Here is a 24152-nt window from a genome sequence, read left to right on the forward strand (position 1 = left end):
CTTTTAAAAAAAAGAAAGTTATTCTTACTGTTCATAGTGGTCCCTTAGCTGTGCTTTTTAAAAAGCAATACAGGAGAGCTCGCCCTGGTGACACCACGGGTTAAAGCACCGCATTATGAAGCTCTCCCAAGACACTGCAGCACGAGTTCAATCCTCAGCCATGGAGCTGACCCACATGGCCCAGCAGACCTCTCCTGACCCGCCCGCTGCTCCCCTCAGCAGTGTGCTTTGTCAATCTGCCTGTTCCGCTCTCCACTCTGTCTCTGGTGAATCCTCTCATCCACCACACCTCTGGCCTGTACCCCAGTTCTCTAAGCATAAATTAAAAAATCTTTAAAAATAAATAAATAAATAAAGCAATACAGGAAAGACTTCCTGCTACTTTGGTCCCTTGTCTGGCCCCCATGCCTCATGCTTATAGTAAAGTCTGTGGAACAGATTCCTTTGTTGTTTGTTTAGCATATTTCAGCAAATGCACGCTTTCGTCATGCCTCTCTTCCTCACCTGGCTCTTGTCACTCACCCATTATTCCTCCCTTGCTTTCTGCCCTATGAATACACAACTTCTCTCTTCAAATGAAGAGAGAAGCTTGCATCCCACTTAGTAAACCACTTCCAAGTGATGGGCTCATGAGTTGTTTCCAATCTTTTGCTATTAAAAATGATAAGCAGGACCTCTGTAATGGTACAAGGCTTTAAGTCTCAGCACTATGAAGCTGTCCACAGCCACTGCAGCATGAGTTCAGTATCACCAGGGAGCTGACACACATGGCACGGCAGACCTCTCCTGTCTCTCCCTCTGCTCCCCTCAGCAGTGTGTGTCAGTCGATCTGTTTTGCTCCCCCATCTGTCTCTGGTGAACCCTCTCAGTCCCACACCCACCTCTGGCCTGTAGCCCAGTTCTTCTATGCATCAATACATCTTTTTTAAAAATAAAAAAATAAAAACAGTAAGCAGACTTAATAGGTCTTATTGCATATATTTACACACTGGATCCTTAGAGGTAGAATTGCTAGGTCATGTGCATTTGTAATTTTGATAAGTATTGCCAAATTACTCTCCACATTGATTATAACAATTCACCCTCCTCTCCCCCCACCACCCCAACAACATATGATAGCACCTGTTTCCCTCTGGCCTCATCAAAACAGTGCATTTTCAAACCTCTGGATTTAAAAAAATTATCCTGGCTTTATTGTCAGGAAAGCTGAGTCATAGGCTTTATTTTTGCTTTTATGCTGTCTTATGAGTGTTGCTGCCTTACCTGTGCTGTGAGAACTCTGAGCTGGCAATGGTTTGACTAATTAACATCAAAGGACTGCATTCCTCAGCTGAACAAGTGCTATTTCTCCCGGCATCTTATCCCTAATAAATGCCCCAGTTACATTCTAGATTAACCACTAGTTATGATCTTGATGGCTTATACCTTGCTTTTTTTCAAAGATTTATTTGTTTATGCATACAGAGCTGGGATGTAGGCCAGAGGTACGGGAGTGGTGAGAGGCTTCACCAGAGACAGAGTAGGGAGCAGAACAGGCAGATGGAGGAAGTACTCTGCTGAGGGGAGCAGCGGGCAGGTCAGGAGAGGTCTGCCGCGCCATGTGGGTCAGCTCCCCAGCTGGGAATCAAACTTGCTGTGAAGCGGCTGCTGCGAGCTTCGTAGTGCTGCTATGTTTGCCACGTTTGCCATCAGGAAAGGCCACCTTGCTTTTTTTTAAGACATTTGAAGTATGACAAGTGAAATCAAGGGAAAATAAGAGTCAAAAAATGATTGTAAAAAAACAAGATGACGTCCATACACCAAATATCCTCAACGTTTGGTAGACATAGGCACAGATTGGGCTGATGGAAGGAGAGAAGCAGAGTGGAAGATGGCCACAGAGCTCTCTCGGAACCTGGGTTATCCGACACCGCCAGTGAGCATCATAGTTCCTGGTCGTACGCTCCTTCTTCCTTGGCTCTCCATGTTCCAAACTCTGTGCACCATGCAACTGCACAGCAGAGCAGGAACGGGACCAGGAGGACGGTGGCCCCGCTGATAGGAAGGGTAGGCAGAGCAGGGAAACTTAGTTATGAGAAAACCCCAGGAAACCGATGGCCGGGCGCTCGGGAAACGCAGTGCGCAGATATTGGCTCTGCCTGCAAATAGCACCCAAATGTGATGGATCTCGTGGCATTTCTGCAACTGCGGTGTTGTTCTACTGAAATTCTGATAGTACCACGTGGCCTGCCTTCTCCAATCCTGACTTTGTCAGATTCCCTTTTGGCATCTTGACTTCTTTTTCTGGCCAAGTTTTACTTGGAGTTAAACTCTGTATAGGAAGGATGGATTGCTTGAGGCTTGGAGAGAAACAATACATTGTAAGAAAACATTTGATTTCCACAATGAACAACTATACATCAGAGACATTTTATGGGGGTGGGAAGGGACATGGGATCGGAACTGGGGTAGGAAGAGTGCGCTGGACTGTGGTGATGGCACACGGGTGAATGGGTGATGGGAGGCCCATGGGGATTGCAGCTGAGATGGAAAGAGGCACAAAATGAAGAATGATGTAAAAAAAAATTAAAATTAGAAGAAAAGAAAACATTTGACTTCCTACTAGAAGAAGACATAATTCTAAGAATGTTTCGGAAAAACGGGAAACCATCTTCATGACTCCATCAAAGGACGATACTTGCTCTCCAGTATAGCTCACACATGAAACTATCACTTATGTCTCAATTGAAAAATTAGTCTGTGCTGATTAGAGCTCTGCTAAAAGATGTGCATACCTTTGTATTTGTATTTGGAGATGGAAATATAGAAACAAAATATTGCTAGAGTATTAGACAACAGAGAAGAATAACCGTGGCTCAGTGTAAAAATAAATTTGCTTTGCTTTGTTTAGCGCAAATACATAGCTAGCCTTGCTCCAGAAGCCAGACAGGCCCTTGTACTTACAGCACATGTTTTGTCTTTGCAGGCGTCTTACAAGCCTTTGTTGAAACAGGTCGTGGAGGAAATATTTCATCCTGAGAGGCCAGATCCAGTTGATATTGAGCACATGTCTTCAGGCCTGACTGATCTTCTTAAAACTGGATTCAGCATGTTCATGAAGGTAGGGTAACCATAAGGAGGTCATCCTGAGGGTGACACTGTTTTACTGGGCATGATAATGCTGGTGCCCCTTAACCCTGGTGAGGATCATGTAAGTAAGAAAAAGCCCGGTCTTTTGGCTCTTCTAAGAATTTAGTGTATTCTCTATTTAGCTTTGAGTTATAAACAGCCTGGACTGCTAGTCTCATAGCTTCTTCTCCCCTAATCTCACCAGTGATCTTTTCTAATCAATATGTAAAGACACAAGCCATTCCTCCAGGATAGCACATTTGAAACTTCTCCTCATGGCCCACATATTCACTGTACAAGAATCCTGCGTGGGCCCTTCCTGGTGGCACGGCAGGTTAAAGCACAGCACTAAGAAGCTAAAGCACTTTAGCATGAGTTTGATTCCTGCCCCAGAGGTGACCACATGGCGTGGCAGACCTCTCCTGACCCGCCCGCTGCTCCCCTCAGCGGTGTACTTTGTCAATCGGCCCGTTCTGCTCCCCACTCTGTCTCTGGTGAATCCTCTTACTGCCCCTGCACCTCTGGCCTGCATCCCAGTTCTGTATGAATAAATAAATTAATTTTTAAAAAAAAGAATCCTACACACACTCCTCACTATTAGTAGCCCCCCCGCACCCCCATCTCACCCCACCCCACCTGGGACACTGGTGGGTGAGGGGAGACACCTGCCTCTACCTCTAGCAGTGAGACCTGATGATCTCTTCTCCTGTCCACATAGTCAGTATGGACACCTGTTTCTTCTGACTTTGTCCTCTAGAAAACAGAAGGGATTGACTCTGTAGTGTGAGAACTCAAAGAGGAATCAAGAAGAAAAACATCCGAATGGAATGGTTAGATAGGAAGAGTGTAACGAGAGAGACTAGCAGATCTCTTCTATTTAACATCTGTTGTTAGTAAAATAGTGCTTTGCTATTAATTCTAGAACTTACTATGTAAGAGGGATAACTGCTCCATCATAAGACTAGAGATATGCCCAACACCCATCCCAAATGACTTGAGTTTCCACCCAGTGGATTCCCAGTGGCAGGTGCTAGTTTCCCTGGCTAATTTCAAGGGAAAGTTAAAAATGTTGGACAGCCTTTGCAGTGAGCGGTGAAAGAGGAAAAGGGCACAAATGTGATCTATTTTTAACCCACTGTAAAGTTTCTAAATTTAGAAGGATCTAAACAAGATCAGTCTGACCTCCCAGTCCATACCAGGATTTCAACTGCAGTATCTCTTAGAAATAACAGAATGTTTTGCCAGCTTCAAAGAGTCTTTGAAATCATGAATTAATCTACAAAGATCTGGCCTTACAGCGTTCCATCAATGCACATGCCAGCAACACTGGCCACTCCAAAGCCGGAGGACAGAAGCCAGACAATCGGACTAAGCCAGTCAGTAAAGCAGCCAGAGTGGACATGCAGGTTTTCTTCCTGCTGCTCCATTACTGCTCTGTCTGAGGAAATTTTGAATCTACCCTGGGCTGCTTAGGTGTCTCTCCACTCAGGCTGTCGTCAGGGCTCCGGATGACTCACCCCTGCCCTTTGAGACTGCTCTCAGAGAGAGCTGTCCAATAATGGGTTTAAGAAAAAGCAATTTGGGCTCTCCCCATGAGGATGTCTTTTCTATTTAATGTCTCTTGTTTTACATTTGGTTTGGTGGTGACTAGAAGGCATCCAGTATATGCCAACAGTACTCACTGCGTTCTGCTGCCTGCTCTTGTGTACAAGAGTCAGTAGAGAATAGTGGTAACACTCCCAGTGCCAGACTGTCTGGGTGACAACTCAAACTGCCACCTGCTGGCTGTGTGACCTGGATGCCATGCTGAACCTCTCTGTGCCTAACTTTTCTTACCTATGCATTGGAGTGATAACATTGAGTTGTCAAAAAAGTCATGATATATTTCTTCTGTGCTTTCTATGCTAACATGCATCATGACTTTTCTGACAATCGAGTAGCCTCTACTTGGTAAGGCTATTATGAGAATTAAATGAGTTAATTCATACAAAGCACTCGGAACAGTGTGCTATGATAACTCCTAGGTAGTATTACATAGTGATTATTATTGTTACAACTTTGTGATCACCGTCAGAATGGGAACTTTAAGAAGAGAGCCGATCTAAGTGTCCTTGAGTCCTGGGCAGAGCCGCTGCTTGGGCACCTGGTTCATGCTGACTGGAGGCCAGGTGAGCAAGTGATTGACTAGAAGAAGACACCTCCCGCTACGGGCACAGCATTTCACGTTTCACAATTGACTGTTCTTGCCAGAGAGATGTGGGTTTCTGAGTATCCTTTTCTTTGTGCCTGAAGGTGTTATTTTTGTAAGACTGTGATGTTTTTCCATATCCTCTTTTTCTTCTTCACTGTGAGTCCTACCTACTAATCTCAGTCTCTGGGACATAGATTGTCCCTCCTAGGGAAAGCTGCAGGGAGCCCATGAAACTGGACACGTGACAGAGCTCACAGAACCAGCAGAAAAGCCTTGACCACCTAGGACCCAGAGCCAGAAATTTCAAACAACTCAGGTACCTAATCCACCAGGAGAAGTGCTCACCTCAGCAGGCGTTTGCTGCTGCTCCTCAGCCAGCCACAGCACCATAGAGAAGTGAAGTTCTCCATCCCAGACATCGTACATGATGCCAATAGTCCAGTAGTGATCCCATCTTCTTTATGTAAATCACTGCAGGTAGTGAAAGTTAAGAAAAATGCCTGTGTCCACATCAAACAAATCCTCCATAAGGAGGGTGTCAGGGCATCTGAATTGTGCCCTTGCTAGAGGTAAAACCTCATTTGCATTCTACAGCAAGTTTTCAAGTCACTTTCTTTATATTGCTTTTGCATGTCCCCTGTAACCAGTATTTCCAAAGAAGTCTTTCATCCTCACCCATTCTGGTTTTCTATTGTTGTATAAGAAGCTACTGCAAAACATTGGCTTAAAGTAATGATGGTCATTTATTTTGTTCATGAGCCTGCAACATTGGGCAGAGCTCACCCCAAAGATGGAACACTTTCTTGGTCAGCAGGTTGTGGTGATGTCAACTGGTCCATCCGTCAGCCCCACATGAGCTCAGGGACTCAGTTCTCTCCAAACAGGCTTCCATGTGTGGCCTGAGCTTCCTCACAGCATGGTGGCTGCATTCCAGGGGCAAACACTCTCCTGAGGCAGAAAGCCAGATGGACGCCTCCTAGGTCACCTAGTTCCACTTCCATGGCTCTCTGCTGAGGCCATCCCAATGCCCCCAGGGTTCAGGAGAGGGGACACACCTTTTTCCTCTTGAAAAGCACTCCACAGCATGAGGAGCAGAACATGCTGCTGTAGCAATCTTTGGAAACTACAATCTGCACTCCAGCTAGATACCAGCCCAGTCAGGGTTTGGCTGGTTCTGAGAGTTTTCTCTCCAGTCTAAAGGGTGGAAAATTCACTTGTACTGCTGACCTGGTTTCAAAATAAGTGAGTCCAGAGAGGCTTTGACAATGAAGGCCCGCCTAGTGTACCCATGATCTCATCTACTAATATAATCTCCAAAAATAAAAGAATAAAAACCTCCGGAGTGATAAGACACTGAGCTGTAGGACACTGCTCTCCCAAGTTAGCGCCCTCAAGCCCTGTATCTTAGAGCAGACGAGCTGAGAGGAGCAAGTGTGCCCAAGAACATTCCTTGCCGAGGCTCTGAGAAAGTGTTTCAAGTCAGCTGAATGCACTCCTTAACCAGGGGACAGACTTGTGGTTAGCCACAAGGAGCCTTTGGCTTCAAAGGGCGGTGCCCCAGGGATGGTGGGGGCCAGGGAGGGGGGCTTTCAACCAGGGAGCCACAGCCTTGACAGAACCCAACATTCTTCAAACAGCCAAATCTTCTCTCCAAAGGCTTGTACGTGAAGCACCTTGACCTCCTTAAAGGAAAGCTTGATAGTGATCTAATAAATAAATTGAAACATACCTTCCCCCTCACTGCAACGTTAATTTAATTTAAAACTAGCGTGTCTAATAAGCAGCACTTTTAAAATGCGTTTCTGGGATTTGTGGCTTGGATTTCAGTCTCCTGAAAATAATATATTTTATATCTACTCCATGTGTTTGGACCTCAACTTGTTTTGACTAAAGGACATGATTTGTCAAGATGTTTTCTCTGCTGGAATTGGCATGAGAAGTATGGGTTTTATCTAATGAAATTGCATGAGGCCCTTTTACCTCCTTTTATGTGTTTTTTTTTTAAGTTTTTAGTTTTTGTTCCACTTCTTTTGTGGCCATGCTTAATTGGAAAAAAATAAAAGATTTGTGAAAAGACTCCAAGGAGGCCCACTGCTTATCGTTGGGCTTAGTCTGTTGAGTTGAGAGTCCTGCTGCCTTTGCTAGAAAAAAGAGAGATGGAAACTGCTAGGCAGGCCATGGGAGTCAGTGGTGGTGAGGGGGAAATAGCTGACATTCCCTCATTGCAATTAAGATGCCTACAAATTGCTCTGATTTAATCAAAGAAAGGATAATTCATTGGCGGACCGAGCGGTGTGTCAGGGAGCCCAAGGGTATCGGTGTGGTAGACCTCAGGAAGGACTGGACCAGGAGCTGGAGAGCCAGAGGACTGGACAGTTCTTCCAGCTTTGTGTGGCCTGCGGAGTGCTAGCAGAGTGCCCCGGGAGGGTAGCTTCTCAGTAACACTGGTGGAAGGGCCAGATAGGTTTGCCTCATAAGAGCTCAGCTCTGACTGAACCTCATCTTTTTAGGTCAAGGCTCGATTTGCAGATGAGGCCCAGTCTCTGTCTGGCCCCATGGCTAGCCAATGGGCAGGATTGCACTGTAACTGCCTGGTTGCCTGGCGACGCACAGTAACCACGTGGCTAGAGAGCCTGCTGGCTTAGGGGTAGGACAGACTGCAGATGCCTCTACAGTAGATCCAAGCTGTGAGAACAAAGAGCAGAAATGGGGCCCTCCCTGGTAGCGCAGCGGGTTAAAGCACAGCACAACGAAGCTGGCCTCAGCCGCCTCATTGCAAGTTCCATCCCCAGCCCATGGCGCAGCAGACCTTTCCTATCTCGTCCGTTGCTCCCCTCAGCAGTGTACTTTGTCTGTCTGCCTGTTCTGCTCCCCACTCTGTTCTGGATGAAGCCTCTTACCACCTCTGCATCTCTGGCCTGTGCCCCAGTTCTATATGCATAAATAAATAAATCTTTTTAAAAAATAAATAAAATGAAGAGCAGAAAGGATGAGCCTCAGGTGAACATTCGTTTCAGATCTTTGGGCTGAGAGCTGGACATGCCTGGAGGTCACGGAGTCTAGCGCCTTATTTTTTGCATCAGAAAAACAAGCTCAGAGCGCTGAACAGTTGGTTTAGGCTCATTACACTTAGTGCCATTTCTGCAAGAGAAACCATCTCAACATTTGGTATTTGTTGATTAAATCAGTACATGTCCTGGAATTCCTGTTGGCAGTGCTACTTATAACTATTTTTATATCTTTTTTTTTAAAGGTTTACTTTATTTATACATATAAGAGCTGGGGTGTAGGCCAGAGGTGCAGGGGTGGTGAGAGGATTCACCAGAGACAGAGAGGGGAGCAGAACAGACAGATCGACAAAGTACACTGCTGAGGGGAGCAGTGGGGGAGACAGGAGAGGTCTGCCACGCCATGTGGGTCAGCTCCCTGGCCAGCCCAGGATCAAACTCATGCTGCAGTGGCTAGTGACAGCTTGATAGCTCTGTGTCTTTAACTAGGGAGGCCCTTATTTTTATATCTCCTTAATGATACCCCATACTACAAGGTAGGATTTGATTTTTGTCTATCATTAACTAAATGTGAGTTGGTGAGACGAGTTCCATGATCAGCTACTACACAGCGAGTCCCTCTCTTAGCATTTCTGTAGGTCACAGTGAACCTGGAAGGAATCTGGTTTCCGGCAGCCCCCATGTGTTCTAGTAAGATGGGTTTTGCTAGGAATCACACAACAAAGACAAAATCTTGGTTCTGGCAGTCTCCAAACTTTGTCTGCCTGTGATCAATTATCAAGTCTCTTTGTGAGCCAGTCATTGCTGTGGGAAAGGAAGACACAGAGACGAAGCAGATGACATGCCAGCCCTGGCATGGCTTACACTGCAGAGCTTATGCTTGATGGCAAGTATAATTAATAGATTAAGTATCATTACTAAGATTAAGAACATAATATGATGGCAAGATAATTAGGGCTGGCAGGAATGCCAGCTGAGTGGTACGCTGGACAGGATATGACAAAGCGATGCAATGTCCTGGGCACTGAAGGAATTACAGGCAATGCCAAGTGGCTGGAATGGAGGGTTGCTTGTAGGTGGTTTAAAAGTGTGAAGACAGAGCCCTTCCTGCTGGTGGGAGGGGTTGAAGCACAGCTCTATGAAGCTGTCCAAAGCCATTGCAGCATGAGTTGGATCCCTGGCCAGGAAAGTGACCCACAGGGCACAGCAGACCTCTCCTGACCTTCCCACTGCTCCCCTCAGCAGTGTACTTTGTCAATCTTCCTGTTCCACTCCCCACTCTGTCTCTGGTGAACCCTCTCACCCCCTATACCTCTGGCCTGTACCCCAGTTCTTGTATGCATAAATAAACAAATCTTTAATATATATATATATATATATATATGAAGACAGATGAGCAGAAGCTAGATGAGGAAAGGCTGGAGGTTTTGACCAAGACATTTGACCAAAAGCATTTTAGTGGCACTGAGTGGTTTTAGGAAGAGATAACCAGTTTACATTCAGTAAAGATTGTCTTGGCAGTGACGGGAGGGGCCAGGCCACACAGGCATCAGGTCATGGAGGGAAGATGAGAAGATGGAGAGGGAGAAGGGCTGGTGGTCAGTTGGAGGAATGGGGCGGGGCTTCTAGTGTACTGCAGACAGGGTACTGACTGTGACGTAGCTGAGAGGATGCGGTCTAGGATCATTCGCCAGGTCTGGATGAGTGGATGGTGCTGTCAGCATTCTTCTGGAGAACAGGAATGGAGAAGATAATCTTGAGAGTTTAGCTTGGTGCTCTTCAGAGCTCCAGCCAGCAGTAGCCATCAGAAACCACTGGCCGACTGAGGCATGAATGAATGGGGCGGTGTCATCGAGGAAAGGTGTTTAGGGAGAGTAAGTAGCACTAGGTCAGAGCAGTTCTGACCTGTGGTGGGGCAGGCAGAATGAGAGGAAGCTTCTGAGGAAGTCCAGCGAGGAGAGAAACCAAGAGGACTCAGAAAGCAGAGAGGTGCAGCAGGAGTTTGGAAAGAGGAGCCACCCACTCAGCACAGACTGCAGGGAGGTCACGAAAACCTTTTGCAAGGCCATTAAATGAACGCCCTGCAAGGAACCTGGCAACTGACTGATGTTTCTAAAGAACCAAAAGTACCGAGTTTTAAGAGATAAAAGCTAGTTAAAATGTTTTCAGTTTGAGGAATCTGTTTATAAATGAAGGGCTGTGGAATGTGTCTCATTCTGCATAGACTTGGATTTCAACCTCAGCCTCCCAGCCTCCCAGCCTCCCAGCCTCCCAGCCTCCCAGCCTCCCAGCCTCCCAGCTTCCCAGCTCGGTGGTTAGAAGTCATTGGACAACTCACTTTATGTGTGTAGTAAGTCTCACTGTCTCTTCTACCTACTTCAGAGATTCAAAGGATTGCGAAAAGCGGTGCTTGTCCTGCCTCCCGCTTTATTTTCCTGGGTAGTGCTTACCACCTGCACTGCCAATTGGCTTGTTTTGTCAGCCTACCTAACTCAAATATGAGCCATGACAGCAGAGAGCCTCCCCTGGAGCACTGACTGCCGAGTCCCTAGAGCAGTGTCTGGCCCCATAGTAATTGTCCGGCAAGTATCTGTTGAAGAGATGAATAAGTAAATAAAAGGCAAGGTGCTCGGCAGGACATGTCTCCTAGGGTTCAGTGTGCTCACTAATGCCTGCTGGGAGAAAATGAGAGAAACTTCTAAGTCAGCGCTGCTGTTCTCATGGCTCAGTGCCCTTTAAGATCCAAGCTCCTGTTGGACTTTCTCCCTTCTAGAAGTCTCTGTCCATTGTTGGAGGATAGGGCATTTCACCCTTGTCTGTGCTGGGGACAAATGGATATCCAAGAGAAACAGGTGAAGGGAATCAGCAACAGGACTCCCAGAAGGCTTAGAGAGATCCAGAGAGTAGAAGCAGTGGAACCTTCTCAGGGAACCAACCACGACATCAAAGAGCTCTCTCAGGCCCACAGCTGCAGTGAGGCTTTCAGCAAGCCTCTTCTTCAAAGGTTGGCAGGGATAGCGGGGAGAAATTGCCTCTCTGACCAGAACTGATGTCTCCAGATCACAGCCAGTGCAGGTTTAGAAAATGAAAGAAAGAGCAGTCAGCCTAACTTGTTTTATTAATCTGTGCATTTGCAATGGCAGTAATGGTGCTTAAATCTTTCATCTTCAAAGTGCCTTCAACCACGAGCTCACACAAACAGGACTCAGCTGTATGTGGCTGATTATAAGGCACGTGTTATTCTGATGGAAGAGACTCCACTTCCCAATAGCCTGCCAACTTGACACGTTCTAAAAGGAAAGTCTGGTATCAAAATACAAATCTAAACAGAAACCCAAATAGCAAACAGCAATATGCATTAATTGGGCCCAATTATTGTACCAAACCCAACATTCTCTCAACTCCTTAGCCTCAGGGTATTATTCTTGTTGTTCATTCCCCCCCCTTTTCATCTTTCGATACATCCTTCCAAGATTCTTGCCATGTATTTCAGAGTCCAGACTCTCTTATGGGAAGCATATGTCTTTGGGAACATACTGTACCACTTGGAGTTCTGAAACCAGTTGTATTTCTGTCCCAGAAATAAGTGAAGAACAACAATAGTTTATAAGACTAAAAAGGGCCCCCAGACTAGGGACTGAGCCAAGAAAGAATATGCATAAAGCAAAGACAGTGTCTTAAGAAACCTCTCAGAAAGGAAGGGTATCACCAGTGAACCAGCGATCTCACTTATTAAGTCATTTTATTCATGCAACTTGGCTGAAATTTACCAGGAGGTAGGTGTATGCTTAGAGGTGAAAATACCGAGATACACATAGTCAGTCGCCCCTCCCCCAGTTGCTTATACTAGGGGGAGGAGACAGGCAGGTATATAATCTGAATGGTCTGGTATGAGAAGGCCAAGGCGTGGGTCTACCAGATTCCTCTCTTGGGGCAAGAGTTGAGGGACGGTTAGGGGAAAACTTTTAGAAGAGGAAATATTTTTAAAGAGAGTTAGAGGGAGGTCAAGAGGGCTATTGAGGGTGCTCTTCATAGGGGAGACCGTGTGTGCTACATAAACAGCATGATGTGGTGATGCTCGGGCTGCTTAGTGACCAGGATCCCACAGGAACAGCAGCCAAAACTCACTGGTGCAACCCCAACCCTGCATGTGGGCTGGGAGCTTTCCTCCCAATGTGGAAAAATCTCTGGAAAATAGGGTTAAGTGAAAAAAGGCAAAGTAATGATATCAAGTGTTAAAGTCCCACTAGTGCTCCTTGGTGGGTGGTGACAGGGGCCTGGGAAGATGTCCAGAGTCCTGATTGTCCGCTTCCTCTGCTAGGTGCTGGTCACACAGGCTCATTGACTTTGTGAAAACAAACTGAATTCGTGGGAAATGCACTGTAAAGTGCATATTCAGTAAAGTGTCATATGTCTAACTAAACGTTAAAAAACAACAAAGCCAAATACCATGTATTCAGACACTGAATCTTTCCAGCAAATAGTGCATGCGAAAGATGAAAACAGAATCAGAAAGCAAAGCTACATTGTATAAGCCTTATCTATCAAATTAAGGAGGTCGAACTTTATTCTCAGAGATATGAGACTCCAGGAAAGAATGTGGACATGTGTGGAACCTGAGGGATGTTTGAGAAATGGGCCTCTGGGGTTCTGTCCTGGCTCCACAATTTAGGCACTGTATGTAAACACCAATCTGTTCTTCTGTAAGAGTGACCAGTAGTTGCGTTTACCTCCTAAGAATATTGTGAGGATGGAACAAGATACCATAGAAAAGTATTTAGGATGTTGCCATCATTGATAGCAAACATTCGCATTTTAGCAAGTTTCCTCAGGCAAGAATGAAGAGATGGGATGGGTAGCCGTCAGTCAACGAGATGAATTCTATGACCGTAGCAGTGATCTAGTGATTAGTGATCCAGTGAAGAAGGCATGAGCGTCCCCACCAGGGCAGTGGAAGTCAAGGAGGGATCTGTAAACCTCAGGGAGGGAAATTAATACGACTCCACCAGGGATGTGAAAGCTGACGCGCAAATATCTGGCTGTGACCGTGACTGTGAAGATGAGGATGCTGTTCGAACGTCAAGGTAGGAATTGAGGGAAACTTAGGAGGAAGAGCATGCATCCTATCTGCAACCCTGTAAACGAAAGGATCCAGGCTTCCCTGGCAGCACAACAGGCTAAGTGGCAGCACTATCAAGCCATCTACTGCAGAACAAGTTCCATCCCCAGCCAGGGAGCTGACCCACATGATTCAGCAGATCTCTCCTGTCTCTCTGCTGTTCCCCTCAGCAGTGTATTTCAGTAGATCTGCCTGTCCGGCTCCCCACTCTGTCTCTGGTGAATCCTCTCACCCCAGCCCCGTATCTCTGGCCTAAACCCCAGTTCTTGGATGCATGAATAAATAAATATTTTTTTAAAAAGTGGTGGCAGCATGGTAGGATGTCCACAGGAACTCCATGCAGATGTGTGAGCTAAGGACATAGATCTTGGAAGTACTGAAAGAATGTTGACAGCATATAAGCAGGAGGCCCTGCAGGTGTGATGTATTAAGCAAGAAGAGCAAGCAGTCAAGGATGGAGCCCTCATGACGTCAACATTCAAAGGAACAGACCAGGAAAGGGAGCCTGAAGAATGAAGGAATTTGACAGGAAATGATTAGAAAAGTAGCAGGAACAACCAAGAGAGTGCCAGGGTGCTTGCCAGGACATGCCATCCACTGGGACAAATGCCACAGAAATACACAGTTCAGTGAAGACCAAGCAGTGTCCACTGAGTCCTGCACATGAGGTGGTCGGCGACTTCAGAGAGCAGCTCCGGGGACAGCGGGGTAGAAGCAGGTTTGCTGTGGGCAGATGGTACTTGGCCTGGCAGGAGGAAGGGAGCCACAGGGCACAGCTAGTGGGGCCAAGAGTCTTTCTCTCTCTTTAATTTAATAAAACTGGGGTACAGGCCAGAGGTGCAGGGTGGTGAGAGGATTCACCAGAGACAGGGTGGGGAGCAGAACAGGCAGATCAACAAAGTACACTGGGAGGAACAGCGGGCAAGACAGGAGAGGTCTGCTGTACCATGTGGGTCACCTCCCTGACCGGGGATCGAACTCATGCTGAAGCGGCTGCAGCTAGCTTCATAGTGCTGCGCTTTAACCCACTGTGCCACCTGGGAGGACCCAAGAGTCTTTTTCTAATGATCAGACAGTGATGTAGCTTTTTGTGGTATTCATCAACCTTTGAAAAAGTCCAGATATCTTCCTCTCCCACCACCTCACCATCTCCTTCCCCTCTCTCCCCTCTTCTCCCCCACCCCCTCCTCCCCTTTCCTCTTTCCCTCCCTTCCTCCCTTCCTTTCCAGTCTGAGTTCCCTTTCCAGAAGCCAAGGTGTAACTTATGTAACTGGAAACACTGCATGAATTACCTTGTTCAGTGTTTTTTAAAGTAAGATGTTGAAAAGTGGGGTAGCCTGGCCAGGGAGCAGAAGAACCAGCTGAGAAAGACGTGAGGGACGAGGTGAGAGAGAGCTCTTCTCCACAGATGTGCCACCCTCTGCTCCTGGGGCTGAAGGTGACTTGGAGTGTGTGTGAGTGGTGTGTAACTCTCCACCTGGTCGACCCTCTCCTTAGGGCACTCTAGCCCACTCGTCTCCGGTCTGGCTTCAGAGGCCATGAGGCAGCTGGCAGCACCCTTCCTTGCCTGCTCCTCCCTGGCTGGCTCCAGCCAGCTCCACCAGATGCTGGTTGACTTTTCCTGGAACTCGGCTCATACCACTTCTCTTGCGTGCTCCACACCCACCCAACATCTGGCTCTGGACGTGGCTGCAATCCTACTGACTCCAGGAGCCCTTGTTGCCCCGTCAACTAGTCACTGAGCCAACTGTTAGTTGTGTTGCTTGTCCTAACGAACGCAAGTATGAGCACTTTAATTTATGACAGTTATTTGCCTCGTTAAGATCATAAGACACTGGAAAGCGTTCTCTGCAGCTTCAGGCAGCGTGCTCCACAGGATAGGGTAGCTGAGGCTGGTTACGCGGGTTCGTGGAAGTAAGGGCATGAAGTCTGTAGCCTGTAATGGCCTGGAGGGTGGGGCCTGGCCTCGCTCATCTTCTTCCACCTCTCCCACTGCCTCCCCTCAATTCCACAGACATATGCTAAGCACCTACTCTGTGCCAGAAACTGCACTAAGTCAGGACTTAAGCAGTGAGCCAAGCAGACAAGATCTCCACCTCGTGGAATTTGTGTTCTGGGAGAGGAGGCAGCCAGTTAGGAAACAAACAAATAAATATGTCATAACCACAGGCTGTGGCGAGTGCTGCTTGGGAGGAAATAGAGCTAACAGCTCTGTTATATATTTATGCTGGGGGACAAGTTTAGGCTGAGCCTTGAAGACTGACAAGGCAGGAATGAGGTTCCCCCTCAACTTTCACTTATTTAATAGCCACCATTCCTTTAATTCTCCTTCAATACAATATTTATTTCAAGGCTCTTCCTGGTGGCACAGTGGGTTAAAGCCCAGCACTGCAAGCTAGCCACAGCCACTTCAGTGCAAGTTCGATCCCCGGCCCCACAGGTGACCCACATTGTGCAGCAGACCTCTCCTGTCTCACCTGCTTGAGGGGAGTAGGTGCCCCTGTCAGCAGTGTACTTCTTCAGTCTGTTTGTTCTGCTCCCCACTCTGTCTCTGGTGAATCTCTCACTGCCCCTGCACCTCTGGCCTGTACTCCAGTTCTGTATGAATAAATAAATAAATCTTTTTATTATTATTATTTATTTATTTATTTATTTATTTATACAGAACTGGAGTACAGGCCAGAGGCTCAGGGGCGGTGAAAGGCTTCACCAGAGACAGAGTGGGGAGCAGAACAGGCAGATGGACTAAGTACACTGCTGAGGGGAGCAGCGGGCGGGTCAGGAGAGGTCTGCCATGCCATGTAGTCACCTCCGGGGCAGGCGGGAATCGAACTCATCCGGAAGTGGCTTTAGTTTCTCAGTGCTGTGCTTTAATCCACTGCACCACCAGGGAGGGCCCAAATAAATCTTCTTTAAAAAAATATTTATTTCAAGACATGCAATACGATGACATGCCTTTTCCTGCCCGATGGACACCCAAACCACTAGCACATCTGCTTCCTAGCAAATCATGCTCTGAGGATTAATGGGCTAACAACTTGGGGTCTCTAAGTAGGTACATAGAATGGCTCTCTGCACTGTTTGCCTGACATGGGTGACTTCTGTTTTGCAGGTGAGCCGGCCTCATCCCAGCGACCACCCTCTCCTGATCCTCTTCGTGGTGGGCGGGGTCACGATCTCTGAAGCCAAAATGGTCAAAGACCTTGTGCTGTCACTGAAACCAGGAACCCAGGTACTGAGACCCGGGGCAGGAGAGTCCTGGGGAAGGGCCCTTCGGGAGGCTTTCCAGCCCCTCCCCACCTGCCGTCAGGGCCGTCCCCCTCTCCCACCCACTCCTGCCCTGTAACATCGGCCCTCTGCTGTCCACCACCAGCGTGCACCTGGCAGGGGGACGGGGAGAACCCACCTTTCACAGTCCCTTTGTGCCTCTGGTCTTCAAGGGCTGGGGTGCGATTGTCCCTGGGAATGTAGTCTCACATGTTGAAGCTGCACCCATCGCTCATGGGTTTTCACTGCTTTCTAGGCTCCAAGTAATTGAGGGCGAGTCCCAGGTACACCTGAGGGGCAGGGTTGGAGGAGCTTGCGAAGGCACATTTTCAAGAGAAAGCAAATGTGGATTCTTCCTCTGGAGACTCCAACCTCCTCATCCCCCAATTAAGTGGACCAATGGTTAGGAATACAAACCTCTCGTTTTTTTGGTTTTTTGGGGTTTTTTTTGGGTTTTTTTATCATATATATTTTTTAATTTTATAACAGTTAATTTTTATATCATTTTGTACATTTTTTTTCCATCTCAATTGTAATCCCCGCGGGTTTCCCATCACCAAGTCACCCGTGTGCCATCACCATAATCCGGTGCACTTCCCTCCCTACCCCCCCATTTTTGACCCCATTCCCCACTCCACCCCCACAACATGTCTCTGGTATATGGTTGTTCATTATTTTTGTTATTTTCTCGCCTGGTCCATTATACTCCTGCTATGAGTGAAACCATCCGGTATTTTTCTTTCTCTTTCTGGCTTATCTCACTAAGCATGATCTTTTCCAGCTCCATGCAAGTTGCTGCAAAAGACATGTGTTTCTCTTTTTTGGTTGCTGAGTAATATTCCATTGTATATATGTACCACATCCTTTTAATCCAGTCATCTACTTTTGAGCATTTGGGCTGCTTCCATGTTTTTCCAATTGTAAATAAAGCAGCAATAAACATGGGGGGGGCAGGTATCTTTTTCAATCAGTGTTTTTGTGTCTTTTGGGTAGATACCTAGGAGTGGGATTGCCAGGTCGTAGGGAAGCTCCATGTTTAGCAGTTTGAGGAACCTCCAAACAGTTTTCCATAGTGGTTGTACTAGTTTGCATTCCCACAGCAGTGCAGGAGAGTTCCTTTTTCTCCACATCCTCGCCAACATTTGTTGTTGCTAGTTGTTTGAAGATGTGCCATTCTCACTGGGGTGAGGTGGTATCTCATTGTGGTTTTTAATTTGCATCTCCCTTATTACGAGTGATGTTGAACATTTTTTCATATGCCTGTTGGCCATCTGCATTTCCTCAAAGTGTCCAAAGACACTTTGGAAAAGTGTCTTTTTAGCTCTTCTGCCCATTTTTGATGGGGTTGACAAACCTCTCTTTTTTAATTGAAGTACTATTGGTTTGTAACATTATTTAAGTCAGGTGACGTCCTCCTTCCACATCTGGGTCTGCTGTGTCATGACCCCACCAAAAGCCTAATCGACACGCACCCCGTGCTGTGGGCCCCCTGCACCTGCTTCGCTCACCGCTGCCCCTGCCTTCCCCTCGGTGACTCCCATTTTGTTCTTATTATGTCACAGTATATTTTTATTTGGCTTGCTCATTTGCCTTGAAGAACACAGGCCTCTTGGTTTTACGGATATGGATTCAATCCTGCCTCTGCCTTTTATAAGCCAGAGCACCTGGGAGAGAAAAACCCTCCATTTTCTCACTTAGTAAGTGGGACTGGTGGCTCTAAGTCTTAAATCAGAGAGGAGGTGAGAATGTGCGCTTTGGCGCCATGCCTGGCACTGAACCTCAGGAAATGGTGATGGTGTTTGTTTCCAACCACTTCTGAGGGGTCATTGCCAGCCCCACAGAAGGAGTCAGGCTCCTGGCTGCTGCCAGCAAGAATCCAAGGGAGATTCGTTAGGAGTAGGCGAATGGTCAGAACACTCTGATCTCATTGGCGAAGCAGAGCCTGTCAGGGAGATGCAACATCCTGGTCTTAGGGGCTTCCCCAAACAGGCCCCGAGACAGGACATGAGAGTATGTGGGTTTGTGAGAGATGACTCAAGCAGAAGTGAGGAAATCAGAAAAGAAGGTGGAGGAAGAGACGCCGGAAAGGGCTAGTTTAACTGCTGCGGGTCTGAGGCCTCGGGGGCCTGAGAAGCTGGATATTCACCCACACCTCAGAGTGTCCCTCCAGAGGACAGGAGTCTGGGACAGCTTCCCACAGACTCTCTCCTCCCACCCGCTGTGAGGCTTGCCTTGGGGAGCTACTCTTAAGCTTTGCGCCACCAGTGCACATAGCTGACCTACTTCCCATGGGTTGGAGAAAGCAAAACGGGTGCAGCTGTTTCAGTTGGCGTGGACGCTGGCTCCTGCAGGCCATGGACCACCAAACTCACCCGGGAACCAGGTGGGATTCCAGCCCAGGCCTGGCAGGCCTGTCGCCCACCACTACCAGCCACGGAATCCTCACCTGCTATGACTGACAGGTGATTGTACCAGCAGCCAGCCAACAAGGCCCTCCCGCTGGCTCTCTGTGAAGTCTTATCTGCAGTTCCAGGCCCTTCCTGCTTCTCTGCTGCTGCCCCAAATCCACTGCTGGCTGACTACTCCTATTTTCTGGCATTGTCTCCTCAAACAAACGTGACTTTCTTGAAGAAAATGCTGAAGACATGGCAGTATCTCCGTAAGCCTTGTAGTCTGTGGTTTGATAATCTGCAGAACTGACTTGGGGTTGGCGTGCCCAGGCCATGCAGACACCAGACTGAGGAGTGAGACTGGGAGCTGCGGTAGGTTATTGAGCAGCGGAGTGACCAGTCATTGGCTATGACCACTCTTTAATGGTGTTGGTGAAATTTCTGATGAAGTGGTCGATTCTGCTTCACTCAATACCCTTTCTGTCCTTGGTGTAGAAAAAGCTACTTAGTGGACACTGCCCTTTTTGAGCAAGAACTTTTTTTTTTTCTCAATCAGAAAGCACACTTCTCCACCCTTAATATGGTGACCCAAATTCTTAGCACTTCAGAACAGCGAGGTATGGTCAATAGCCTGACAAGTCAATCCCCCCTCTAAAAAAGACCCACACGCCATCCTTTTCAAAGCTGTGTAACCCAAGTTTGACAACAGAGACCTAAGTCCGCGGTGACTTGGCTGCCGTCTGGCCCTGTGCTCATCCTCAGAGAGAGCATTTCAAGGAATTTTGGGGCTTAACGATCAGCCTTGACTGCTACTGGTCCTTTATGCAAAAGACCCACCCAAAGAGTTAGCAGGCCCTAGAAGATTCCTAAGACCCAGGGAAAAAGAAAGGAGATGTGGTTTCACATACAGCCTTTCATCTGCAAGCTGTGAAAAGGAGCTTGGTGAACGGCTGGAGGGAACCTGCAAGGCCTGCGATTCCCTCTCTAAGTCCTCGACAGACTCGCAGCTGCCCTGGCCCTGAGGCTTACTGCCCGCATCTGAGACATGGAACGTGGCCCGCTTTCTGCTCGTGGGGCTGACACAGACATTAAGCCTCTCTGCTCTGGCTGTGCATGATTAGAGTTGTGCAGGCAGGACACTAGCTCCACGACCTGCTTAGACTCAGACTGCCATTGCAAAACACATGTGCCCACACAGGAGATGCAGCAGGTTCTACTGGATCTACGTGCCGACACAGTGTCAAAGACACCAAGCAAGTAGCTCTGACTTGACCGTTGATGGAAACAGTGACACTAGACATGGAACACTGACATTCTGTCTTGACCATCCCCCAGGAGGAGGTGCCCTTCCCCTCCCCCTCACTGCTGCCTACTTGAGCCTATGAAGTAGACCAGTCCACTGTGCCTGCTGGAGCTCACTCACCTGTGCTGCTTCTGGCTCAGACCACACAGAATGGAAGAGCAAATTAGGCTCACTTGTCTTCCACGTGACAATTCTAACGTTGCATGAAGGCAGCTCCCATGAGCTCCCCAGGCCTGAGTGTCGCTCCTCATGCCTGCACCCCACCATGCCGTGCTTCTGAGGCCCAGCCTCCCCGTGGCTCTCCTCAGCCCGGATGTGCCTCCACCCTCCTCCCTCGATGGGCTGAATGGCATTCCTTGATGGGGGCTGGTCAGTGCAGAGGTGGGGCCACCTCCTCATCCCTGCCATGGCCTCCGCAGTCTCGCCTGCCAACCTTAGGCCTTCCTTTCCTGCCGTCCTCTGCTCGCTCACTCCTGACCAGCGCCTGGGCTCCGCACTTTTGTACTGTTTTATTTCCAGGACCACAAGTGGGATCAGGCACAGGGGTTCAAGATTATCCACTGGCTGATGAATACTGAACGCTAGAAATTTTACAGCACAAGATAAAAGTAGGTTTTCTGGTGATGACCCCAACCTGTTCATTCACACTAAGGTTATGGACAACTTCACCCACTCTATCTTTGATCTCACTGGCTATTTATATCTATCTTCTCTGTTCTGCATGGTGCTCTCTGAACTTAAATATGGTAGCTTTTGTCTGTTAAATTGTGTTCATCAATTATTAGTGAAATTAATTGAGCCTCTACCTACTCCATACCCAGCCCTGATCTTGGCATTGAGCATAGAGCAGTAACCAAACCAGACCTGTTTCTGCTTTTGTGAAACGTCCAGTCTAATGGAATGACTAACAGCGACCTCACACCCAGCCATTGATAAGTGTACCAAGACCATGGACAGGTGCTGTGGTGGGAATGATGGGGGTGGCCCCTCGGCTGGCATGGGCTCCTGGAAGAGAAGCTCTCATGCTGAGATTTGTAAAGCATGCTGGGATCAGCTCCTCAAGGGAAATTGGTGATCCCAAAGAAGGCGCATCCAGAAATGAATTCTCTTTCACCGAAAGTGATGGGGAAAGCCTGAAACAGTGAGACCCACAGGACTGCCATCTTCTGGAGAGGGCATGTTTCTCTGCTCTCTGCCCATGGGTATCAGTGAACAAGCAGATGAGATAGCGTAGCAGCTGGAGAGACCCTCTTTCCACACTACAGAAAAAGGGGAGCAAGGCAGCAACAACCCCACTGACCCCAAACAGCCAGGTGGAGGCTTCGCAGATTTCCCTCACTCTGGGGTACATGAGCCTGACATAACCTGTCTCTCATGCACTGCCAGTGCGGAGCTCGGAGGCCAGACAGCTCAGCAGACTGAACTCTGGAGCTGGCTGGTGGCCAAGAAGCCTGCAGAAACCTGCAATTGTGGGAGAAAAATAACAGGGAGGGGCCCCAAAAAAAGTACAGAGAAAAGCCAACTCAGGAAAGGGAGAAAGACCAAGAGGGCAAGATGACCCTGCTGTCCACTGCTCTTTGTGGGCTCATGCAGGTTGCCCACCCCCGGTGTGGTTCTGCATCTTAGGGACTGAACATTTAGTGAGAACATATATATATATATTGTTTTTCAGTAGATCCAGAAATATATTCATACACACACACACACACACACACACACACACAGTTTTATCCAATTTTAGGAATCCAGGGAAAACTAAATCCTCTAGAAGCTTGGCCCTGGATAATTCTAAACTTGGTGAGAAGCCCCAACGAGAGAATTTAAGTGACCTCTGTTTTTAAGGACTTCCAGAAAAGGCAAAGGTAAGATGGTCTGAAATCTCACACTTGCAATATTTAGGAGAAGCACATAAGTAGAGCACACAACCTCTGAGCAACATGAAGCAGGTCAGAGGATTCCCAGTGAATTTTCCAGAAGTTTGGTCATGTCCATTTAACCCCCTGGCCCACTGATAAACCTTTTGTGTTTGGCACAGCATGTGAGTGTGTAGGTGCCGGTGGGGGTGGGTAGTGCCTGGAATATGATCTGTGCTCAAAAAACATCTCAGCCAATGGTTGACTATGCATGCTGGTGCCTTCTACTGGGAAGAATCTCCCAAGTTCAAAAGAAAGAGAAAAAATGTCCCTCTGTTCCCTTCACTTCATATGTTAGAAATCAGAGGGAGATAGAGTCAACGTCCTGACTGACCTTCTTCCTCATGTTCTGCAGAAATAGAACAGGAAGATGCTGTACCTACAAATTAGAGCGAAGGCCTAGAGAAGTGGGAGGAGAGGGCGGGCCCACAGAAGCTCAGATGGGTGGAGAACAAAGAACTAGCCACCCCTCCAGCTGGAACTGCCTGGGAGCCCTGACATCTGCTTCAGGGTCTTGCTGGAGGCTCCCCACCCCTGCCTCATTGATGGAAATTTCCATCAGTAGTGCCCTTAGTTGTGTGGGAAAAAGTGAACTCACCAAAAGAAACTCTCTAATGTTCAATATGTCTAATATCCACTATGGATGACTGTATTTATAAAATTCAAATTTCATCTCCAACAGACCAATTAAGCCTATTCTTTTTCACACTCAAGTGCCTTTTTCCCCTCATTTGTCTAGTTTTTTCAAAATTCTCAGGGTTTTTTAATCACATAATGTAGAATTTCTAAAGAAAATGAAAGTCTCAAAAAGACATAAAGGAGCAAAGGATGCCTAAGGTGTAAAAAGGAGAAGTGTCTACTGTAGAGTGCATAACATGTCAGCAGTACAAGCCTGCTTGTTCTTCCAAACAGGAATTTTAGACTGACAAAATTTTTTTTTTTAAGATTTATTTATTGGCCCTCCCTGGTGACACAGTGGGTTAAAGCACAGCACTAAGAAGCTTAAGGCCACTTCCACATGAGCTCGATCCCCGCCTGCCCCAGAGGAGATCCACATGGCGAGGCAGACCTCTCCTGACCCGCCCGCTGCTTCCCTCAGCAGTGTAATTCGTCGATCTGCCTGTTCTGCTCCTCACTCTGTCCCTGGTGAATCCTCTCACCCTCCGCATCTCTGGTCTGTACCCCGTTCTGTGTAAATAAATAAATCTTTAAAAAAAATTTATTTATTTACACATACAAGAACTGAGGTGCAGGCCAAACGTGGGGATGGGAGGGTAAGGGTGAGAGGATTCACAGAAATAGTGGCGAGCAAAACAGAGATCTACTGAAATGCACTGCTGGGGGGAGCAGCAGGGGGACAGAAGAGGTCTGCTGCACTGTGTGGGTCACTTTGCTGGCCGAGTACAGCGGCTGCAGATAACTTCATAGTGCTACACTTTAACCCTTTGCACCACCAGGGAGGGCAATACAATTTTATTGATTGCCATTTTTTTTTATGAAGCTATGTAATTTGGGGAACACACATGTACACATGCTTCACCCCCCTCTCCCCTCAGCTCCTGCTTTATCCTTTCTGAGAAACACCACATTTTTCAGTCTGGAGTTATTTTTGTTGTATTTACTTTGATTATTTATATTCCACAAATGAGTAATACCATCTGATAATTGTCTTTCACTTTCTGACTTGCTCCACCCAGCATCATCCCTTAAGGTCCATCCCTTCTGTCCCAGAAGGCATTTTTCATCATTTTAATGGCTGAGTAGTATTCCAGTGAGTATCTATTCCACAGTTTCTTTATCTACCTGCCAATCAATGAGCTTCAGGTTGATCCATATGTTGGCTATTGTGAATA

General features: G+C 47.4%; 1 protein-coding gene across 1 annotated transcript in view; it reads left to right on the top strand.

Moving 5' to 3' along the window:
- The window catches only part of SCFD2 (sec1 family domain containing 2), a 293766-nt gene that overhangs the window by 263614 nt on the left and 6000 nt on the right, over window positions 1–24152 (top strand). Inside the window, exons 7-8 of the mRNA XM_004681296.2 lie at window positions 2966–3100; window positions 16539–16658. Of these exons, the coding sequence (XP_004681353.1) occupies window positions 2966–3100; window positions 16539–16658 (255 nt within the window). The remainder of the gene's footprint in view (window positions 1–2965; window positions 3101–16538; window positions 16659–24152) is intronic.

Source organism: Condylura cristata, unplaced genomic scaffold, assembly GCF_000260355.1.
Source record: "Condylura cristata isolate star-nosed mole 26May11 unplaced genomic scaffold, ConCri1.0 scaffold00012, whole genome shotgun sequence".
Classification (NCBI taxonomy): Eukaryota; Metazoa; Chordata; class Mammalia; order Eulipotyphla; family Talpidae; genus Condylura; species Condylura cristata.